At 47.7% G+C, this 15875-nt stretch overlaps 6 protein-coding genes across 6 annotated transcripts; 5 read left to right on the forward strand and 1 right to left on the reverse strand.

The window, feature by feature from the left end:
• The first annotated feature begins 1060 nt into the window (after positions 1-1060).
• Positions 1061-4060, forward strand: BGW36DRAFT_7686 (uncharacterized protein). Its single transcript, XM_046222573.1, has 7 exons — positions 1061-1194; positions 1296-2256; positions 2310-2396; positions 2455-3360; positions 3418-3538; positions 3590-3646; positions 3695-4060. The coding sequence occupies exons 2-7, from the start codon at positions 1515-1517 to the stop codon at positions 3822-3824; spliced, it is 2043 nt and encodes a 680-aa protein (XP_046077733.1). The 5' UTR covers positions 1061-1194; positions 1296-1514; the 3' UTR covers positions 3825-4060.
• Positions 4061-4296: 236 nt separating this feature from the next.
• BGW36DRAFT_392808 (putative DNA mismatch repair protein Mlh1) lies at positions 4297-6667 on the reverse strand (the record flags this gene model as incomplete). Its single annotated transcript, XM_046217740.1, has 4 exons — positions 4297-5964; positions 6015-6281; positions 6338-6517; positions 6569-6667. 4 exons carry the CDS (start codon positions 6665-6667, stop codon positions 4297-4299), a joined length of 2214 nt encoding a protein of 737 aa, XP_046077734.1.
• A 315-nt stretch (positions 6668-6982) lies between these two features.
• Positions 6983-8994, forward strand: BGW36DRAFT_421686 (uncharacterized protein; the record flags this gene model as incomplete). The annotated part of the gene is made up of 2 exons (XM_046219606.1): positions 6983-7802; positions 7853-8994. The coding sequence occupies 2 exons, from the start codon at positions 6983-6985 to the stop codon at positions 8992-8994; spliced, it is 1962 nt and encodes a 653-aa protein (XP_046077735.1).
• Positions 8995-9236: 242 nt separating this feature from the next.
• BGW36DRAFT_366856 (putative 26S proteasome regulatory subunit Mts4) lies at positions 9237-12704 on the forward strand. The gene is given in 6 exon segments (XM_046214791.1): positions 9237-9668; positions 9757-9821; positions 9876-10040; positions 10088-12403; positions 12446-12448; positions 12463-12704. 6 exon segments carry the CDS (start codon positions 9515-9517, stop codon positions 12484-12486), a joined length of 2727 nt encoding a protein of 908 aa, XP_046077736.1. The 5' UTR covers positions 9237-9514; the 3' UTR covers positions 12487-12704.
• Positions 12705-12844: 140 nt separating this feature from the next.
• Positions 12845-14334, forward strand: BGW36DRAFT_366857 (putative RIO1 family protein kinase). The gene is made up of 3 exons (XM_046214792.1): positions 12845-12983; positions 13058-13202; positions 13270-14334. The coding sequence occupies exons 1-3, from the start codon at positions 12921-12923 to the stop codon at positions 14283-14285; spliced, it is 1224 nt and encodes a 407-aa protein (XP_046077737.1). The 5' UTR covers positions 12845-12920; the 3' UTR covers positions 14286-14334.
• Positions 14335-14558: 224 nt separating this feature from the next.
• Positions 14559-15861, forward strand: BGW36DRAFT_332217 (uncharacterized protein). The gene is made up of 3 exons (XM_046212849.1): positions 14559-14899; positions 15000-15290; positions 15382-15861. The coding sequence occupies exons 1-3, from the start codon at positions 14811-14813 to the stop codon at positions 15692-15694; spliced, it is 693 nt and encodes a 230-aa protein (XP_046077738.1). The 5' UTR covers positions 14559-14810; the 3' UTR covers positions 15695-15861.
• The last annotated feature ends 14 nt before the right edge of the window (positions 15862-15875 follow it).

The raw sequence follows: 15875 nt of genomic DNA on the forward strand, positions 1-15875 counted from the left end.
TCTGCTGCAAAGGCTTCAGTTGACACCGATGACTGCGCGCTACCATGAACGTAACGTCGTGTATACACTATATACATTATACATAATATATTATGCCTATGTGTACACTGCTGATACAAATAAACATGTATGGAGTACGGAGCGCAGCGGATCACCAGCCCTGGATTCCGATCTTCCCACAACAACGTTACCCCGCAGTTTCAGATGCTTCTTTTTCCACAACAGCGCGTCAGCCCGTTGTCTCAATCGCGGTGGTTGTATAATTTAAATCATTCTCTTACGATCGACAGCACGGCTCTGCAATTGGCATCTAGGACTGCTCTTGATCGTCTTGATCGCATGGAAAACAGGATACATCAACGGGCTGCGGCTTAGGCTAATGCCCTAGTGCTACACATACCGTAGTACACTTTCTCGTTCGGGCTGGACTCTTGTCAGACCAGCCCGTGGGAAGGGCAGGAAGGGCAGGAAGGGAGCAAGGAGGGCTGCGACGCGTGAGGAAGGAGCATGGTGAATGGCTGCGCACCGTCTGACATGCTTCGAGGTGGCAAGGATCCCCGGCTGGTCGCGCCTGCTCATTGGACCGCGCTGCTGGTTGAATGCGGCAATGGCTGTCCGCTCGCATGACGGTCGCGCTTTCCTGCTGCCACCCATGCCAATCAGGGCCGCGCCTTCCTGTTGTTGCTCTTTCCTGGTCTTGTCTGGTCTTACCTGCCCTTGCCTGCTGTGTAGTGTGTGCTTTCCTCGCTCTTCTGTGCGCTGTCATTTATCCATTGTTTCGTGCACAATCATCGATCTTGCTTATATCCCACTCGTCCTGAATGTCCATGCCTCGTTGCTATCACCCTGCTGCTGCTTGATTATTCGTCCGGCCCCGGTCGCGCGCTTCTGGATAGAACGCTTATCGTGTCCCACTTGGACCCTTACAGAGTGAGCGCTAGCGTGGAAATGCTCGGGTCGTGCGTTGGTCCTAAGGCTAATAGTAGTAAGGACTAAGTACAGCTGCTAGTCGACTACTAGAACTGCGATTACCCACCCCCGCCAGCAATTGCCGCGCTATCGATGCCCCATCAGCGCATCTCATTCCCACCACCCATCAGCACAGCGACTGTCGTCCTCATCGTGACCATTATTGCACTGCTCCCCGTCTGTCGCCCTGGAATCTGTATACAGTCTTTCCGCCATTGAGGCTTGGTAAGTCTTTCGCGGCTCCTGCCATCCCCAGCTCGTTCTGCTCCCCTCTCATGTTCCCCGCTCCGCCAAGCGATTGCGCTGGTGCTGATCCTCGACAATAGACTATACATTCCGAGGCAGTCGTAGCAAGGAAAGAACCGCAGCAGGCAAAAACAGCCTGCTGGCCCGCCTTCTTGCATTCGGCGTGTATTTTCAGTGATGTGATCGCATTCAGTGTTGCGGGATTATACTGAAGGACGCAATTGCCCGCCCTTGAGATTCTACACGACAGCTCTTGCAAATCGCACTTCATCACACGCCCACGGAGACGACACCTCGATATGGCGACAGTAGTGGTTCAGCAACAGTCAATTCGGCACTCTGCGACACCGCCCCCGGTTTCCCCAGCTCTCAGTCTCAACGTCCGCCCCCGCACACCCACTTCTATCCCGAATAAGCATATTCCAACCTGTCCACCTGGCTCTGCTCCGCAACTGCCCTCGTCCCCCAAATCTCCAACTGTCTCGCTCACGTCCTTGCTCTACCCGCCTGATCGCTTCAGAAAATTATCCAAATCTCCACCAGTATACTCCATTGATTCCGATATCCTCGTTGCGGCCTTGAACAATTTAGCTGCCCAGTCGCTCCCAGATCCCAAGCAAGTGTTTCCTTGGCTACATGGCTTGCACCCCGATAATGCTATGCAATCTGCCTTCTTCGTCAATCGGAAACGATCGCTGCGCCGCATTCCGAAATGTTTGCGCACCTTCACCATAGTCAGCCTCGATGATGACCTAACCAAGTCGCGCCTTCGAGGAGCTGTCACGCTTGACGAGATTCTTGCCCCTTCTGGATATGATTTCATTGACGCGGACCCCATTGATGGCTTTTCTGTTCGCAATTTCCATATCCAGACTGCAAAATTGGCACCTCTGTCGGACATTATCATATATGCAAAAAATGGAGCCAGCAACTTTCAATTGCTGGATGCAGCTGAGAGGCTGGCAATCGCGCAGCAGAATTGGAGGATGAAGCATGATCCTGCTCAGGAGACTCCGCTTTTTAATACATTTATCCTGTCTGGTGAGCTATACAAACCGGTCCCAACTTGAGACTCAACCCTAACAGCATGGTAGATACCTATGAAGAAATTGAGAAGAAGCACCCAGAACTGGTAGCTGTCGACTCTGCCGGCCATTTTACGAGCAATGTGATGGATTTCTGTAGGCTTCTCACTTCAGTTTGCCCATATACATGTATCCAACGTACTAATTTCAACAGTCCAGTGGGAACGTATTGAAATGTGCAACATGTCCAAGGCCTCGGAAATTTCCAACGGAGTCTGGCTAGGTCCCAGTCCAGATATGCTTTTGGCTTCTGGTGAACATGATCAGCTTGACCCTGATCAATTTGACCTTCTGGTAGAAGCCAATGATCTAGCCTCCATTCCAGGACCTCGCTATCTCGAAAGGGTGCATAGAGAACTTGCTAATGACCCCACAAAGACGCAGTTGATACAGTTTCCATCTTCCGGAAGCATTGTACCGCTGCCGGAATCTGGCAAGGACGTCGAGGATTTTGTCACCACTATTCGCTGGATGTACTACCTTGCAAACCCAGAAGAGGATGAATTGGAACATGATGCAGATGACGACGTACCAATGGATGCCTTGACGCGACGAGCTCATCGAATTCTGATTCACTGTGCAGATGGCTACACAGAGAGCTCCCTGCTAGCACTTGCCTATTTCATTTTTGCGGAGGGAATTCCGATGCATGAGGCTTGGCTCAAACTCCACCGCGAGAAGGGGCGAAATTTCTTTGCATATCCATCCGATGTTGTATTCTTACGAAATATTCAACCTCGACTATTGCAAGAAAGCCCTGCCGCTCAAAGCTTGAGTGTTTGTCATATTTTAGAGCCAAAATGGCTTAGAACTATGGATGGATCACTTCCAAGTCGTATACTTCCGTATATGTACCTAGGAAATCTCGCTCATGCCAACAACCCAGAGCTATTACGGGCGCTCGGCATCAAGCGCGTTCTTAGCATTGGAGAGAGTGTTTCGTGGAGCGATGATGATTTTGAGAGATGGGGAGAAGATAATTTGATGTTTATCAGTCAGGTTCAGGACAACGGCGTGGATTCATTGACTCAGGAGTTCGATAGGTGTTTGAAATTCATTGGTAAGTTGATTGTCTCTATTCTTCTATTCCAGGGGAAACGCTAACGATAGTGTGTAGAAAAGGGTAAATTAGATGGATCCGCCACGCTGGTTCATTGTCGGGTTGGCGTTTCAAGGTCTGCTACTATCTGCATAGCCGAGGTTATGGCATCTCTTGGACTTTCATTTCCGCGAGCATAGTGAGTTTGTCCATGGCAAACGAGACTGGCAAATTCTAACATATCATACAGTTGTTTTGTGCGGGCTAGAAGGCTTAATGTGATTATCCAACCACATCTCCGATTTGTGTAGGCGCTTTGCACCTGATTCCGTGGACTTTGACTAATTTGAGACAGTTATGAACTTCTAAAATGGGACGAGTTGCAACAACAAAAACGGAAACAACCTCTGAGACGCGAGTTAGAGTGGGCCACTATCGCTCGAGAAATTGCTCTTATGAACAAACCGTATTCGAAGCAGCAATAACTTATGAATTTAGATGCAAGGTTGATTCCTGCGTTGCATTCCATTTGATCGTCGCACATGGTACGATACCTCGAATAGATATATTCACAATTTTCGTTATGATGCTTTCATGACCGAGGCTGTTGACAGCAAGTAATATGAAATGATGATTTCACGCTACGGGTTGATGGGTTGATGATTAGGATGAAATGGGTATCAGGGAGTTTCAGATGTACGGATTGGACTGATCATGATTTTGTTTTATTTACGACGGATGTTACGGGTGGTATTTCTTGCAGAGGATATTTCGCAGGCATTTCTTTATTTTAATCGTCATACCTACTGTTTGATCTGCGTATAAGCCGTTGTTTGTCTTGTGTCATTCTCATGTTAGTTTCGACATTCAGTTGTCTTTCCTCGATATATTCAGGATTTCTTACGTTACTTTCTCAGGAAATAATTTATGTCATTTCTGTTTTATCAATCGCACACGTTAGCATCTCTCAAAAACTCGGTACAGCCCCTTAAGGTCCGCCACTTCAACGACAGCATTAAGCAACGCCTCCGTGGCAACAAGTCTAGCCCGAACCCCAGGGAAAAGAACATGCTCCAGCATTTGCGCAAGCTGTACGCGGCGACTTGAAACACTCTCGTCTTCCACCGAGCCTGCTTCTCCTGACGGTGGTGTAGGTAATTGTTCTGGAGTATAAAACGCAGCAAGCTCGCGAAGAAATGTGCGGAAACACTCCTCCTCGCTACCCCAGTTCACATACGGTCCCAACCTGAGCAGAAATCGCGGCAGTTTAGCCAACGATGGGACATAGCCCTTGAGAAGAAGAGGTATGGTTAACAGTTCACCTTGTTCGGTTATCTTTATTGAGAAATATTCATCGAGCATGTCGCGGCGTTCGATGAGCGTTTTGGTGACTATGTCGGGTGCTTTTGTAAAGATTTCTTCATCTTCCTCAGTAGATATAGAGCCAGAGCTTTGATGCTCTTCTCGCTCGATATCGACACCGAGTTTCATCAACTCCGTCAGCGTGGGGGGTGGGTCCAGTTTTATGACGCCGAAGTTGCCGAAATCGGTTAATCCGATCTGATAGAAGAATTCGGCTAGGGTCATGCCGTAGTCAACGAGGTATAGTTTTACACCAGCTTGCAGAGCGGCGATGCGGCGGCGTTCGTCGACGAGGCCGACATAGGAATGCGTGGAGAAGAGCTCCGTGAGTCCGTTGTGCATTTCGGAGCGTACTGCTGCGCGTAGACGTTTGACCGAGCTGAGGCCGATGCGGAGAGCTTCTCGATCTGTGGTCTCGTAATGAAGCCCATCGTCTGCGACTTCTGGTCTCGCACCGGCGAGGTCTGTGGATACAGCTCCAGCTCCGCTGTGGTGGTGACTGGGGGTGACTGATGGCAGCATTGACGTGATTTTGCGCATCCGCGAGTCCGTGCGGACGAGGCTGTTCTCATATGTTTTCTGACTCGGTGATGGGCCAGTCTTGCGGATCGGTGTGTGGGGGGTATCAGTCTGTTGCTGCAATTCAGGAACCCTCGCAATTCCTGGTAAAAGAGTCTGGGTCATGAATGTGCGACTGGAATCCACCTGCGCGAGTTGTGACCTGATCTCGCTGCATATAGCCTCGATGATTTCGTCTTCGTTGAGAAAGTTCACCTCCCGCTTAGTCGGATGCACGTTGACATCAACTCGGTTAGGCTCGATTTCGAGGTCGATGTAGGCAAATGGGTGGCCGCCCTTGGGGAGGAAGGTTGAATATGTCTGCTCCAGTGCCTTCTTCAGCGCCAATGACTCGACAGAGCGATGATTAATGAAGAGAAGGATGACGGTTCTTTTGACGTGATAGTTGGCGTTTGTTACCATGCCTGATGCTTTGAAGCCTAGTCGTTTTGTATCTTCGATGTTGAAATCGATGAGTTCATTGGCCACGGCACTACCATGTATTTGCCGCACTCGGTCGATCGTAGACGAACTCGACGCAGTTGAAATGCTGACTCCGGAATCACCGTGCTTTTTACAAGAGAACGCGACTCCAGAGCAGTGAACGGCATATCGACCGACCACATCCAGAATCTTTGCGTATTCCTCGCTGGCTGAGCGGAACGCTCGACGCCTTGTTGGTACGTTGTAGAATAGATCTTCAACCTGGGTGTTGAATTCAGTATAGATACGTTTTATAGCATAGAGGCTCTTACAGTAATCTGAGTTCCCCCGCGCCCAGCTGTAGGTTTTGGTTTGGCACTCTGACCCGGTTTGGCTGGGACGAGTTTTCCGTCACTATAGTGCGCTCTCCATGCGCAGCTTGAATTGGCTGTTTTAGTTGTGACAGTGAGATGAGCAATATGGCTGATACTAGCCAGGGCCTCGCCCCGGAATCCATAAGTGCCGATAGACGTCAAGTCTTCGAACTCTTTTAGTTTGGAAGTCGTGAATCTCTCGCACAAGATGGGTAGATCATCCACCTTGACATGACATTGCTAGTTAGCTTACACCGCTCAACGAGTAAAGTAAAACGTACATCAATTCCGTAGCCATTATCGGTAATTTGTAGAAGTTTCAAACCGCCATCTTTGACTAGAATTTCAATAGATGTTGATCCTGCGTCGACAGCATTCTCAATGAGCTCTTTAAGCGCATGCATTGGCGCGACGATGATTTCGCCGGCGGCGATTTTGTTAACAACATCGGGATCCAGAGCCTGTATTCATTAGCAAATGTTTATCATCTTTGGGATTACCTAGCTTAGTACCCTGATGCGGCGCGTCTGGCTCGAGGCAAGTCCAGCATCAGATGCCGTTCGTTTAGTTCCACGAGGCTCGATCTCGTCTGTTTCCATCGAGTTGTCCATTGTGGTTTGGTGTGGAATTAGGCGTTCTGCTTAGTCATGTATTATACGCATGCTTAACGACGAGTCTTTCGTTTCTTGAAGCTTGACCAGATTTAGTCTCTTGTAGACGTACTGTTTGGGTTGAGGTCACTGGTGGACCCCCCGAGGAGGCGTGGGGCTGAAGCTTACTCCCGCCTGCAGGGACCATCCGCCAGCTTAGCGATAATTATCCCGATCCTGATGCATTATCACTACCATCGACTTTGTTTCCAGCCCATGGAGTCTTGAAACAAATCTCCTGTAGCTGCCTAGCAGCTCAACACTGATGCACCCATCATGCCCCTCGCTAGGAGGGCACCCGACGTCGATACCGAGCTGGGAAAGAAGTTCGACGACGCTCACGTCCAAGAAGCCCGTCCAAATCACAGAAAACCATCGTTGTTTACATGGAGGCCCCGTCGCAGACGCAGGCTGCTGCTTTTTATTGTGGGCGCCTATCTGCTTTATTTGTTCTACAAAAATATTCCCACCGACCTTCGACCTGCTGTCGAGCGATATGATCCCCGGTTTGCAAAGCCGCAACCCTTTCAACATGCTGCACAGGACGATTCTACCACATCAGACGATGGTGCTGGACAGGACTACAAAGGCCGCCTTAAATTTCCCTGGTTGTCTACAACATTATATCATGCCCGCGCGGCTACCAAGGGGATCGATAACTCGGTCCTCTTTGCAGCTGCTGATCTGTACAGCGTGTCCGATCTAATCCCATTAGCATGTGAGATGGCGCGTCGTCGGACGAATACCGTGCATTTCGTGCTCGGGGGCAGAGATCGAGTGACGATTGAGGGTATACAACATGTGAATGGCATTAGTAATGGGGACTGTCCCATTTTCTGGCATGACGCCCACTTGGATCATTCGTCTGCGTCCGCAGAGGAACGTTTGGAGACTGGGATGGTCGTGAGTGCGGACTATATTGATGCATTTTTGAGGCCAAAAGCTATAATTACACATGATGATAACTTCGAAGAGAACTATTTCTACAATGCGATCAGGCAGAGCGCAAATTGGAGGGGTACAACTCTTATCAGTTTGCCTACAAAGGCCTTAGATTTCATATGGTTATCGCGTCTGGACAGTAGTTCGCTTAAAGGTATGAAACTCCCATCTACTTTATTCGACTTAGCTCACCGTTTAATTCAGCGTGGAATGACGTGCACGTGGATATGCTTGTTCATGCCCCTACAGACTCTTCCGGGTCTTTGATCAGGCTCCTTCGCTCATTAGAGAAAGCAGACTACCTTGGTTCGAAACCTTCATTGGCGATTGAAATGCCTTTCCAGACAGACCCCTTTTTGCTGGAATTCGTCAGGACAACAGCGTCAAATGAACACTTTCCTGTATACACCACCCTGCGGCGTCGCGTGGCCCCCGGTATGACACCAATACAATCTACTGTGCGCACAGTGGAAGCATTTTACCCCAAAGACTCAGCGGGATCTCATCTGCTTCTTCTCTCCCCTCAGGCAGAGCTTTCTCCCTCTTTTTACCATTATTTAAAGTATACCATTTTGCGATATCGCCATTCAGTCCATGCTGTAAATGAATCATCTAACCTGCTTGGTGTATCTCTTGAGCTGCCGGCTCGCAAGCCTACAGACGATTCTCTCCTCTCCATTCCCACCGAATCTGACACGCCATTCTTCAAATGGCAGGCTCCGAATAGCAACGCCGCGCTGTATTTTGGAGACAAGTGGGCTGAACTTCACACTTTCCTGGCAAGCTGCTTAGCCGCCGCCGCTCGCTCTAAGGTAGAAGCTCGTGAAAAGCTTATATCAACAAAGTATCCGTCCTTCATGGAGGAGCTATTCGAGCTTATGCGAGTCAAGGGATATTATATGCTGTATCCCTCGTTCCCGTTAACACAGGGATTTTCCTTGGCGACAATCCATAATGATCTTTACCAGCCACCAGAAGAGTTCCAAGTTGGGAGCTCCCCGTCTGATCATCAATGGGATAACTATCTTCAAGAACTCAGAGTCACGCCAGTCGAAGATCTTAATATAGAATTAGGATCCGTCGAGAGACCGTTATCTCGCCACCCAACAATAAACCCGCTGTTTCAAAGACTACCCCTTCAGGTACCAGAGCTTGATACACTACCACTACTATCCTTCAAAGGCGAAACAACATCACCAGAGAACTTTGATGCTAACACAAAAGCGTTTGCAAGAAAATTCAGTACTAGCGTTGGCGGCTGCAATGAAGTTCCGGCAAGACTTGTGCAAGAAAATGAGAACGAACCATATAATATCGATGACCTTTTCTGCTTGGATTTCCACTGATTTTTCATGATGAATGATTCTATTCTATTATGTACCTTGTCCCCGCGGTGCTGGTATCGACTCTTTCTCTGTTGAATATTGGACTTTGTATTGTTGTACATATTCGTTTCTACTTAGACTTCAATCGTCACTCCCTCTTGATTAGACATACACATCGATTATCACGCTGAAAGGAGGACTGTCGACATGGAAGTAACCAGAACCTCTATATTGGATTATCACGTGATATGTTAACCACATATGCACTAGCGCGTAGTAGCACCCCGTGACCTGCCCAGCGAGCTGCGGTTAGGTACTGCTCCACAGCGGCAACAGCATCAACGACGCAAGCTCCAGGTGCCTTGGTTCACCACATCCACACACACACACCTCTTCACTGCGCTCTGCTACTCAAGCTCGTTGTTAATACGCAACAAATCCCAGAGCAAATCATTTTTACCTCTTCCAGCTTTCTTCTCTCTGTCTTTTGTTTCCCTCCTAGACATAGATTACTACTGGCCATTGAGGCTCACTCGCGCGAATGGCGAAAGATGGCCAGAGCTCAGCCGCTGCTGAGAAGGGAAAGGGCAAGGTGGATGACGTTCGAGATCTGAACGGACAGAAAAAAGATGCAAAGGATGATAAGACCTCGAAGAATGGAAAGAAGGACGGCAATGAGGACGAGCTTCAAGAAGGTGAGTAAGCAACCATCCGGGTGCTTCCATCATCGATCAATCCTCCGACCTCGCCGACATGTGCGCTAATCGCTATTTGATTTTACAGAGGAGCTCAATGAAGAAGACCTGGCCCTTAAGAATGAACTTGAGATGCTTGTTGAGCGGCTGAAGGTACGGCTTTTGAGGAATTATGAGTAGCTTGTGCTAATCCTATTCCAACAAAAGGAACCAGACACCTCCCTTTACCGTCCTGCGTTAGATGCCATCAAAAACTTTATTAAAACATCCACCTCCTCTATGACCGCAGTACCAAAACCTCTGAAGTTCCTCCGACCACACTACGATGAGCTTAGCGAGCTGTACGAGAAGTGGGCAGCAGGATCTGACAAGGTAGGCAAAGATTTTCAATGCTCACAATTATGCTAACCTGCTTGCAGGACTCTCTCGCAGATACGCTCTCGGTTTTGGGTATGACGTATGGCGTGGAAGGCAAGCTAGAAACACTTAGATATCGTCTTCTGGCCAAATCTTCTGCTGAAGATCTGGGCTCCTGGGGTCACGAATATGTTCGGCACCTTGCGCTGGAGATTGGACAGGAATATCAAAATCGGCTGTCAGAAGACAAAGATTGCAGCGACCTCGTTGAATTAGCTTTGTCCCTCGTCCCATATTTCCTCACACACAATGCCGAAGCTGATGCTGTCGACTTACTCAGCGAACTCGAGATGATTGAGGAGATTTCGAAATTTGTTGATGAAAACACATACCAAAGGGTCTGCCTGTATATGGTCAGCATGGTCAACTTGCTCACCTACCCTGAAGACCATCAGTTCCTCCACACCGCGCACGATATTTACGTTCGATACAATAAGCTCACCCAGGCTATTGTCATCGCTATTCGTTTAAACGATGTTGACCTCATCAAGAGTGACTTTGCGGCTACAGATGATAGAGCGGTCAAGAAACAGATGGCGTTCTTGGTCGCTCGACAACAGATCTGGCTGGATTTGCCAGAAGAAGAGGACGACCAGGAGTTGGCCGAATGTCTCAATAACACCCAGATCCCTTCTCACTTTAAAGCTCTGGCCAAGGAACTTAACAACCTCGATCCGAAGATGCCGGAGGATATTTACAAGACACACTTGGAAAACAGTCGAGGTGCGGGTTTGACAAATGTTGACTCTGCACGACACAACTTAGCCAGTGCATTTGTTAATTCGTTTGTAAATGCTGGCTTTGGAAGTGACAAGATGATGTTGGTTGAAGGTGACAAAAGTCCGTGGGTTTGGAAGACAAAAGACGACGGTATGCTGTCTACAACTGCTTCGCTGGGTATGCTATTGCACCGAGATGTCGAGAGTGGCTTGGACAAAATCGACAAGTACAACTACGCTAAGGAAGACCAAATTAAAGCAGGTGCTTTGCTTGCGATTGGTATCCTCAACTCCGGTGTCAGGATTGACACCGACCCTGCCATGGCTCTCCTAAGTGACACAGAAACGATCGAAAACAAAAGCATTCCGATGAGAATTGCCTCTATCATGGGTCTTGGCTTGTCCTATGCCGGCTCAAACAAGGAGGAGCTCTTGGAAATTTTGTTACCTATCGTGGAAGATTCCTCTCTCGACATGCAACTCTCTGCTATGGCTGCTGTGTCCTTGGGTATGATTTTTGTTGGCTCGTCTAACCACCAGGTCTCTGAAGCGATTGCCACAACACTGATGGATGAAGAGCGACAGAAGCAGCTGAAAGACAAGTGGACAAGATTCATGGCACTGGGTCTAGCCCTTCTATACTTTGGACGGCAAGAAGAAGTCGATGTTATTTTGGACATTCTTAAGGCAGTGGATCATCCAATGGCCAAGCCGACAGCCGTGCTTGCTTCGGTCTGCGCCTGGGCTGGTACTGGTACCGTTCTGAAGCTTCAAGAACTTCTCCACATCTGTAATGATCACCTCGAAGATAAGGAAGAAAAGAAAGGCGATGAGCTCGTGCAGTCCTATGCTGTTCTCGGATTGTCTCTCATTGCTATGGGAGAAGATGTCGGTCAAGACATGATTTTACGACAATTCGGGCATTTGATGCATTATGGTGCAAGCAACATCCGAAAAGCCGTCCCACTAGCAATGGGACTTGTCAGTCCCAGCAACCCACAGATGAAAGTTTATGACACGTTATCACGATACAGTCACGACAATGACAATGACGTTGCTATCAATGCAATCTTTGCCATGGGTTTGACTGGAGCTGGTACAAACAATGCTCGTTTAGCACAGTTATTAAGGCAGCTGGCTAGCTACTACCATCGTGATCAGAATTCTCTCTTCATGGTCCGCATTGCTCAAGGGTTATTGCATATGGGTAAGGGCACTGTCTCTGTCAACCCATTCCATACAGATCGCCAGGTGCTTTCACGGGTTGCTGCTGCGGGTTTGCTTACTGTTTTGATTGCAATGATTGATGCAAAACAATTCATCCTCGCCGAACACCATTATCTTCTTTACTTCCTCATCACAGCAATGCACCCCCGCTTCCTTATCACGCTTGACGAGGATTTGCAACCTCTTATTGTCAATGTACGTGTTGGTCAAGCCGTGGATGTGGTCGGCCAGGCCGGTCGCCCCAAAACCATTACAGGATGGCAAACCCAGAGCACGCCTGTACTGCTCAGCTACGGCGAAAGAGCCGAGCTAGAAGATGAACAATACATCCCTCTCAGCAGCACACTCGAAGGACTAGTTATTTTGCGCAAGGTAAATTTGCACCAAGGTCTCGCGTTATCTCGGACGAATGCTAACAAAATACGGTAGAACCCGAATGGGAGAGCTCGACATAAATGCGTATTAAATATACGGGTAATTTTGGATTGTCGCTGAGGGTAATCGTACTAGTGGTTCGTATTTTGGAGAATTTGGATGGTCAAGGCTATTTTGCATCTACAGTATATGTATGGCCGCTGAAGGTCAAAATTCCGAAAGCTTTACGCACGGAGTATAGATTATAGTCTCACATCATTGTATTCATAAAGAAATGAATTTCGTACTATTTCTCTGATCTACTCACGACAACTGCACGCATTGTGAACTTTACCTGACAAACGGTGCGTATGGCTTGAAACGGAAGCTAGGGCTTAGGGCTGCCGGACTTGGATTTTATTTTCGCGGGACGTCATACCAGCCGCAAAAACGCAGGACGAAATTTTATACAGCCGTTCTATGATTCTATCTCTTCCCAGCCCTCTGTGAAAATCTACTCTTCAAAGGGCCCATCATGAAGCTCGACGCAAAATCTATGCGATACCTCACCGGAGAGGACTTTCGCGTTCTCGCTGCTGTATGTCTTTTCTCCATATCTTTGTCAGCCTCGCGTCGAATTCGTTTGTTTGACAGTTAACAAGGAAACTTTAGGTTGAGGCTGGAAGTCGGAATCACGAGGTCGTCCCTACGCCGTTGATCGTACAATTATCTGGTTTACGCGGTGGCAGTGGGGTTCATAAAAGCATTTCGAACTTGGCGAAGATCAATCTTATCGCGAGAGTAAAGAATGCGAAATGTAAGACATGCGCTTTTTTCATCCATAAATGAATCTTGAGGCTGACAGGACCTTGTTTTTCATACAGACGATGGATACAGATTGACATACGGCGGACTGGACTATTTGGCGCTCAATACACATCAAAAGCAAAAGAGCGTATACTCGGTCGGAAACCAGATTGGTGTTGGCAAAGAGTCGGATATTATTGTCGTTGCTGCCTCAGACGGCTCACAGCGTATTCTGAAAATCCACCGCCTAGGTCGTATCTCCTTCCGAACGGTCAAGACGAATCGTGATTATCTCCGCAATCGCAGCACTGGATCATGGATGTATATGTCACGACTAGCGGCAGTCAAAGAGTTCACTTTCATGAGAGCACTTCGGGAGAATGGATTTCCGGTGCCAGAGCCAATTGCGCAAAACAGACACACTATCGTTATGAGCTTAATTGACGCATTCCCACTGCGACAAATATCCACCGTTGGGAAACCAGCGCTGCTTTATGCCGAGTTGATAGCTATGATTATGAAACTGGCTCGATATGGTTTAATTCACGGCGACTTTAACGAATTCAATATATTGATTAAGGAGGAACCAAGTCCTGACGCGAAGGGCAAAGCCCCTGCGGGTTCCGAGGAGAATAATGATAATGTTCGGCTGGTTCCGATTCTCATCGATTTTCCCCAGATGGTTTCCATTGATCATGCCAATGCAGAGATGTATTTTGATCGGGACGTGAATTGTATCAAGAGATACTTTCAACGACGATATCATTTCACAAGCGACGAGCCCGGTCCTTTCTTTGCTGAAGCGAAAAAGCAACTTAAGGCTAATCCTGGGAAGAGATTAGATGTGGAGGTGGAAGCATCCGGCTTTTCGAGAAAGATGGCTCGCGAATTGGAGAAATACATGAAGGAAGTCGGTGTCGATAGCGATGCTGGTGAGCGTAACGACTCAGAAGAGGATCCAGATGAAAATGAGGACGATAATGATTATGATTCCTCAGATGTCGAGGAAGAGCAAAAAGAAGACTTACAAGAATCTGGATTGGAGTCGGACACCCAAAAGATGAAGGAGCTGAAGGTGTCTGATTCGGGGTAGATTTATATTGCTATATTAGCTGCTGAATGGAAAAAGAATCAAGACAAGTACATTAGCTAAACGTAGGACGAGGGTTTCTATCATCGTTTATTCTGTGCTTTCGTCAATTTAGGCTTTCAATATCTGTAAAGCTATATGATGTTTGTGAAATCTAGACCAGGCTTATTAACCAAATCCTAGCCCAGAATTGTAGGCTCCAATGATGTGACATTCGAATGTTGTCTTACAAGATGATCTCTTGGATTACATGTGCTGATTATGAAATTGAATAGTAAACATTCAAACTGTCAGGCCTACTATTTTCAGAACATATCTTTTTTAACATATATTTTATTGCAGACAGTTTTGGTGTATTCCTGCGCGATACGGTAGTCGGTGCGGCCAATAGCGCAACTTGGCAAATTGTCGTCTGAGCACGGCCGTCTCTCCGATTCTTGCATATCATCAGTAACACCAACTGCATCGCCACCTCTTCAATCCCATTTGTCTCCTCCCTGGTCCGACTTTTCGAAATCCGAATTTAAGATGGGGCGGGCAAAGACCGATCTTACTAGCGCACTCCGAGGCAGACTGGGGAGAAATTCACCACTCTCACAACGAAAACAAATATTTCTGTATGTGCTCGTTGATCGACGCTCAATCATCCCTCTCTAGCCTCGCACTCGACAGCCTCTTTCCTTCTGACTCTTTAAACTGACAAGAAATCTGAATTAGTCCCGAATTCGTAATAACTCTCATCCGTACGCCTTTTCTTCCTCCCCGATATGCCTCCTTCAAGGTTCCTCTCAACTTCAATAAATTGGACATGCGCGATTATATGCAGCGGGTATATGGGGTCGATGTCCTGGGTGTACGCAGCTACATCCAACAAATGAAGCCCACACGTAACCGCAAAGATGGGAATCCTGGTCATGGACCCTGGCGTCGACCACAGTCTAAGAAGAAGATGACCATTGAGATGACACAGCCGTTTGTGTGGCCGGATCCTCCGAAGGATGATAGTCCGTATGTTTTTTATCTTCTCTTTCTTATTTCTTTCTTTTTTGGTATTTGCTTACTAGCGGTGGGATTGCTGACAATTATATTTTCGTGACAGATGGGATAAGGACAACTTTTACGAGATTCAGAAAGAGAGTAAAGCGGAGCAAAGGTCGAGACAGCCAAAGGCGGCCATGGAAGCACCAGAAAAGAAACGCACCGCACTCGAACAGCAAGCCAAGGACCTTCTCGAGGGAAAGATAACTTGGAGGCCGACGTGGCAGGCTCTTGGACTACAGTACAACCGACCATCTTTAAGAAGACTTGCTGTGAACAACAGCAACAACAGCAACAGTAAGGAAGAGGAAAGCAAGGAAGGGGAGAACAAGGTACAGGAAGATAATAAGCCGTCTTCTTCGGCGGGGCCATAAAATTTGGATGAATTTCGGAATGTTCTTTTTTATCATCGGCATACCACTTTTCAATTTGTATGTACCACCACGCATATGTAATATTTTCCTTACCATTCCAATATTGAACGTGTCAAAAAATGTAAGATAGCTTGTCCTAATTGTTGACTTGGCATGAAAACTACAATTCCAAGAAAATATA

This window comes from Talaromyces proteolyticus (genome assembly GCF_021365285.1).
Source record: "Talaromyces proteolyticus strain PMI_201 chromosome Unknown BGW36scaffold_1, whole genome shotgun sequence".
Taxonomy (NCBI): domain Eukaryota; kingdom Fungi; phylum Ascomycota; class Eurotiomycetes; order Eurotiales; family Trichocomaceae; genus Talaromyces; species Talaromyces proteolyticus.

Coding starts and splice junctions, on each gene's coding strand:
- BGW36DRAFT_366857 (XM_046214792.1), top strand. CDS start 12,921: ATGAAGCTCGACGCAAAATCTATGCGATACCTCACCGGAGAGGACTTT. Junction 12,984..13,057: donor ACTTTCGCGTTCTCGCTGCT/GTATGTCTTTTC, acceptor AGGAAACTTTAG/GTTGAGGCTGGAAGTCGGAA. Junction 13,203..13,269: donor GAGAGTAAAGAATGCGAAAT/GTAAGACATGCG, acceptor TTTTTCATACAG/ACGATGGATACAGATTGACA.
- BGW36DRAFT_332217 (XM_046212849.1), top strand. CDS start 14,811: ATGGGGCGGGCAAAGACCGATCTTACTAGCGCACTCCGAGGCAGACTG. Junction 14,900..14,999: donor CAACGAAAACAAATATTTCT/GTATGTGCTCGT, acceptor AATCTGAATTAG/TCCCGAATTCGTAATAACTC. Junction 15,291..15,381: donor CCTCCGAAGGATGATAGTCC/GTATGTTTTTTA, acceptor TTTTCGTGACAG/ATGGGATAAGGACAACTTTT.
- BGW36DRAFT_366856 (XM_046214791.1), top strand. CDS start 9,515: ATGGCGAAAGATGGCCAGAGCTCAGCCGCTGCTGAGAAGGGAAAGGGC. Junction 9,669..9,756: donor TGAGGACGAGCTTCAAGAAG/GTGAGTAAGCAA, acceptor TTGATTTTACAG/AGGAGCTCAATGAAGAAGAC. Junction 9,822..9,875: donor TGCTTGTTGAGCGGCTGAAG/GTACGGCTTTTG, acceptor TTCCAACAAAAG/GAACCAGACACCTCCCTTTA.
- BGW36DRAFT_7686 (XM_046222573.1), top strand. CDS start 1,515: ATGGCGACAGTAGTGGTTCAGCAACAGTCAATTCGGCACTCTGCGACA. Junction 3,539..3,589: donor CTTTCATTTCCGCGAGCATA/GTGAGTTTGTCC, acceptor CATATCATACAG/TTGTTTTGTGCGGGCTAGAA. Junction 3,647..3,694: donor CAACCACATCTCCGATTTGT/GTAGGCGCTTTG, acceptor AATTTGAGACAG/TTATGAACTTCTAAAATGGG.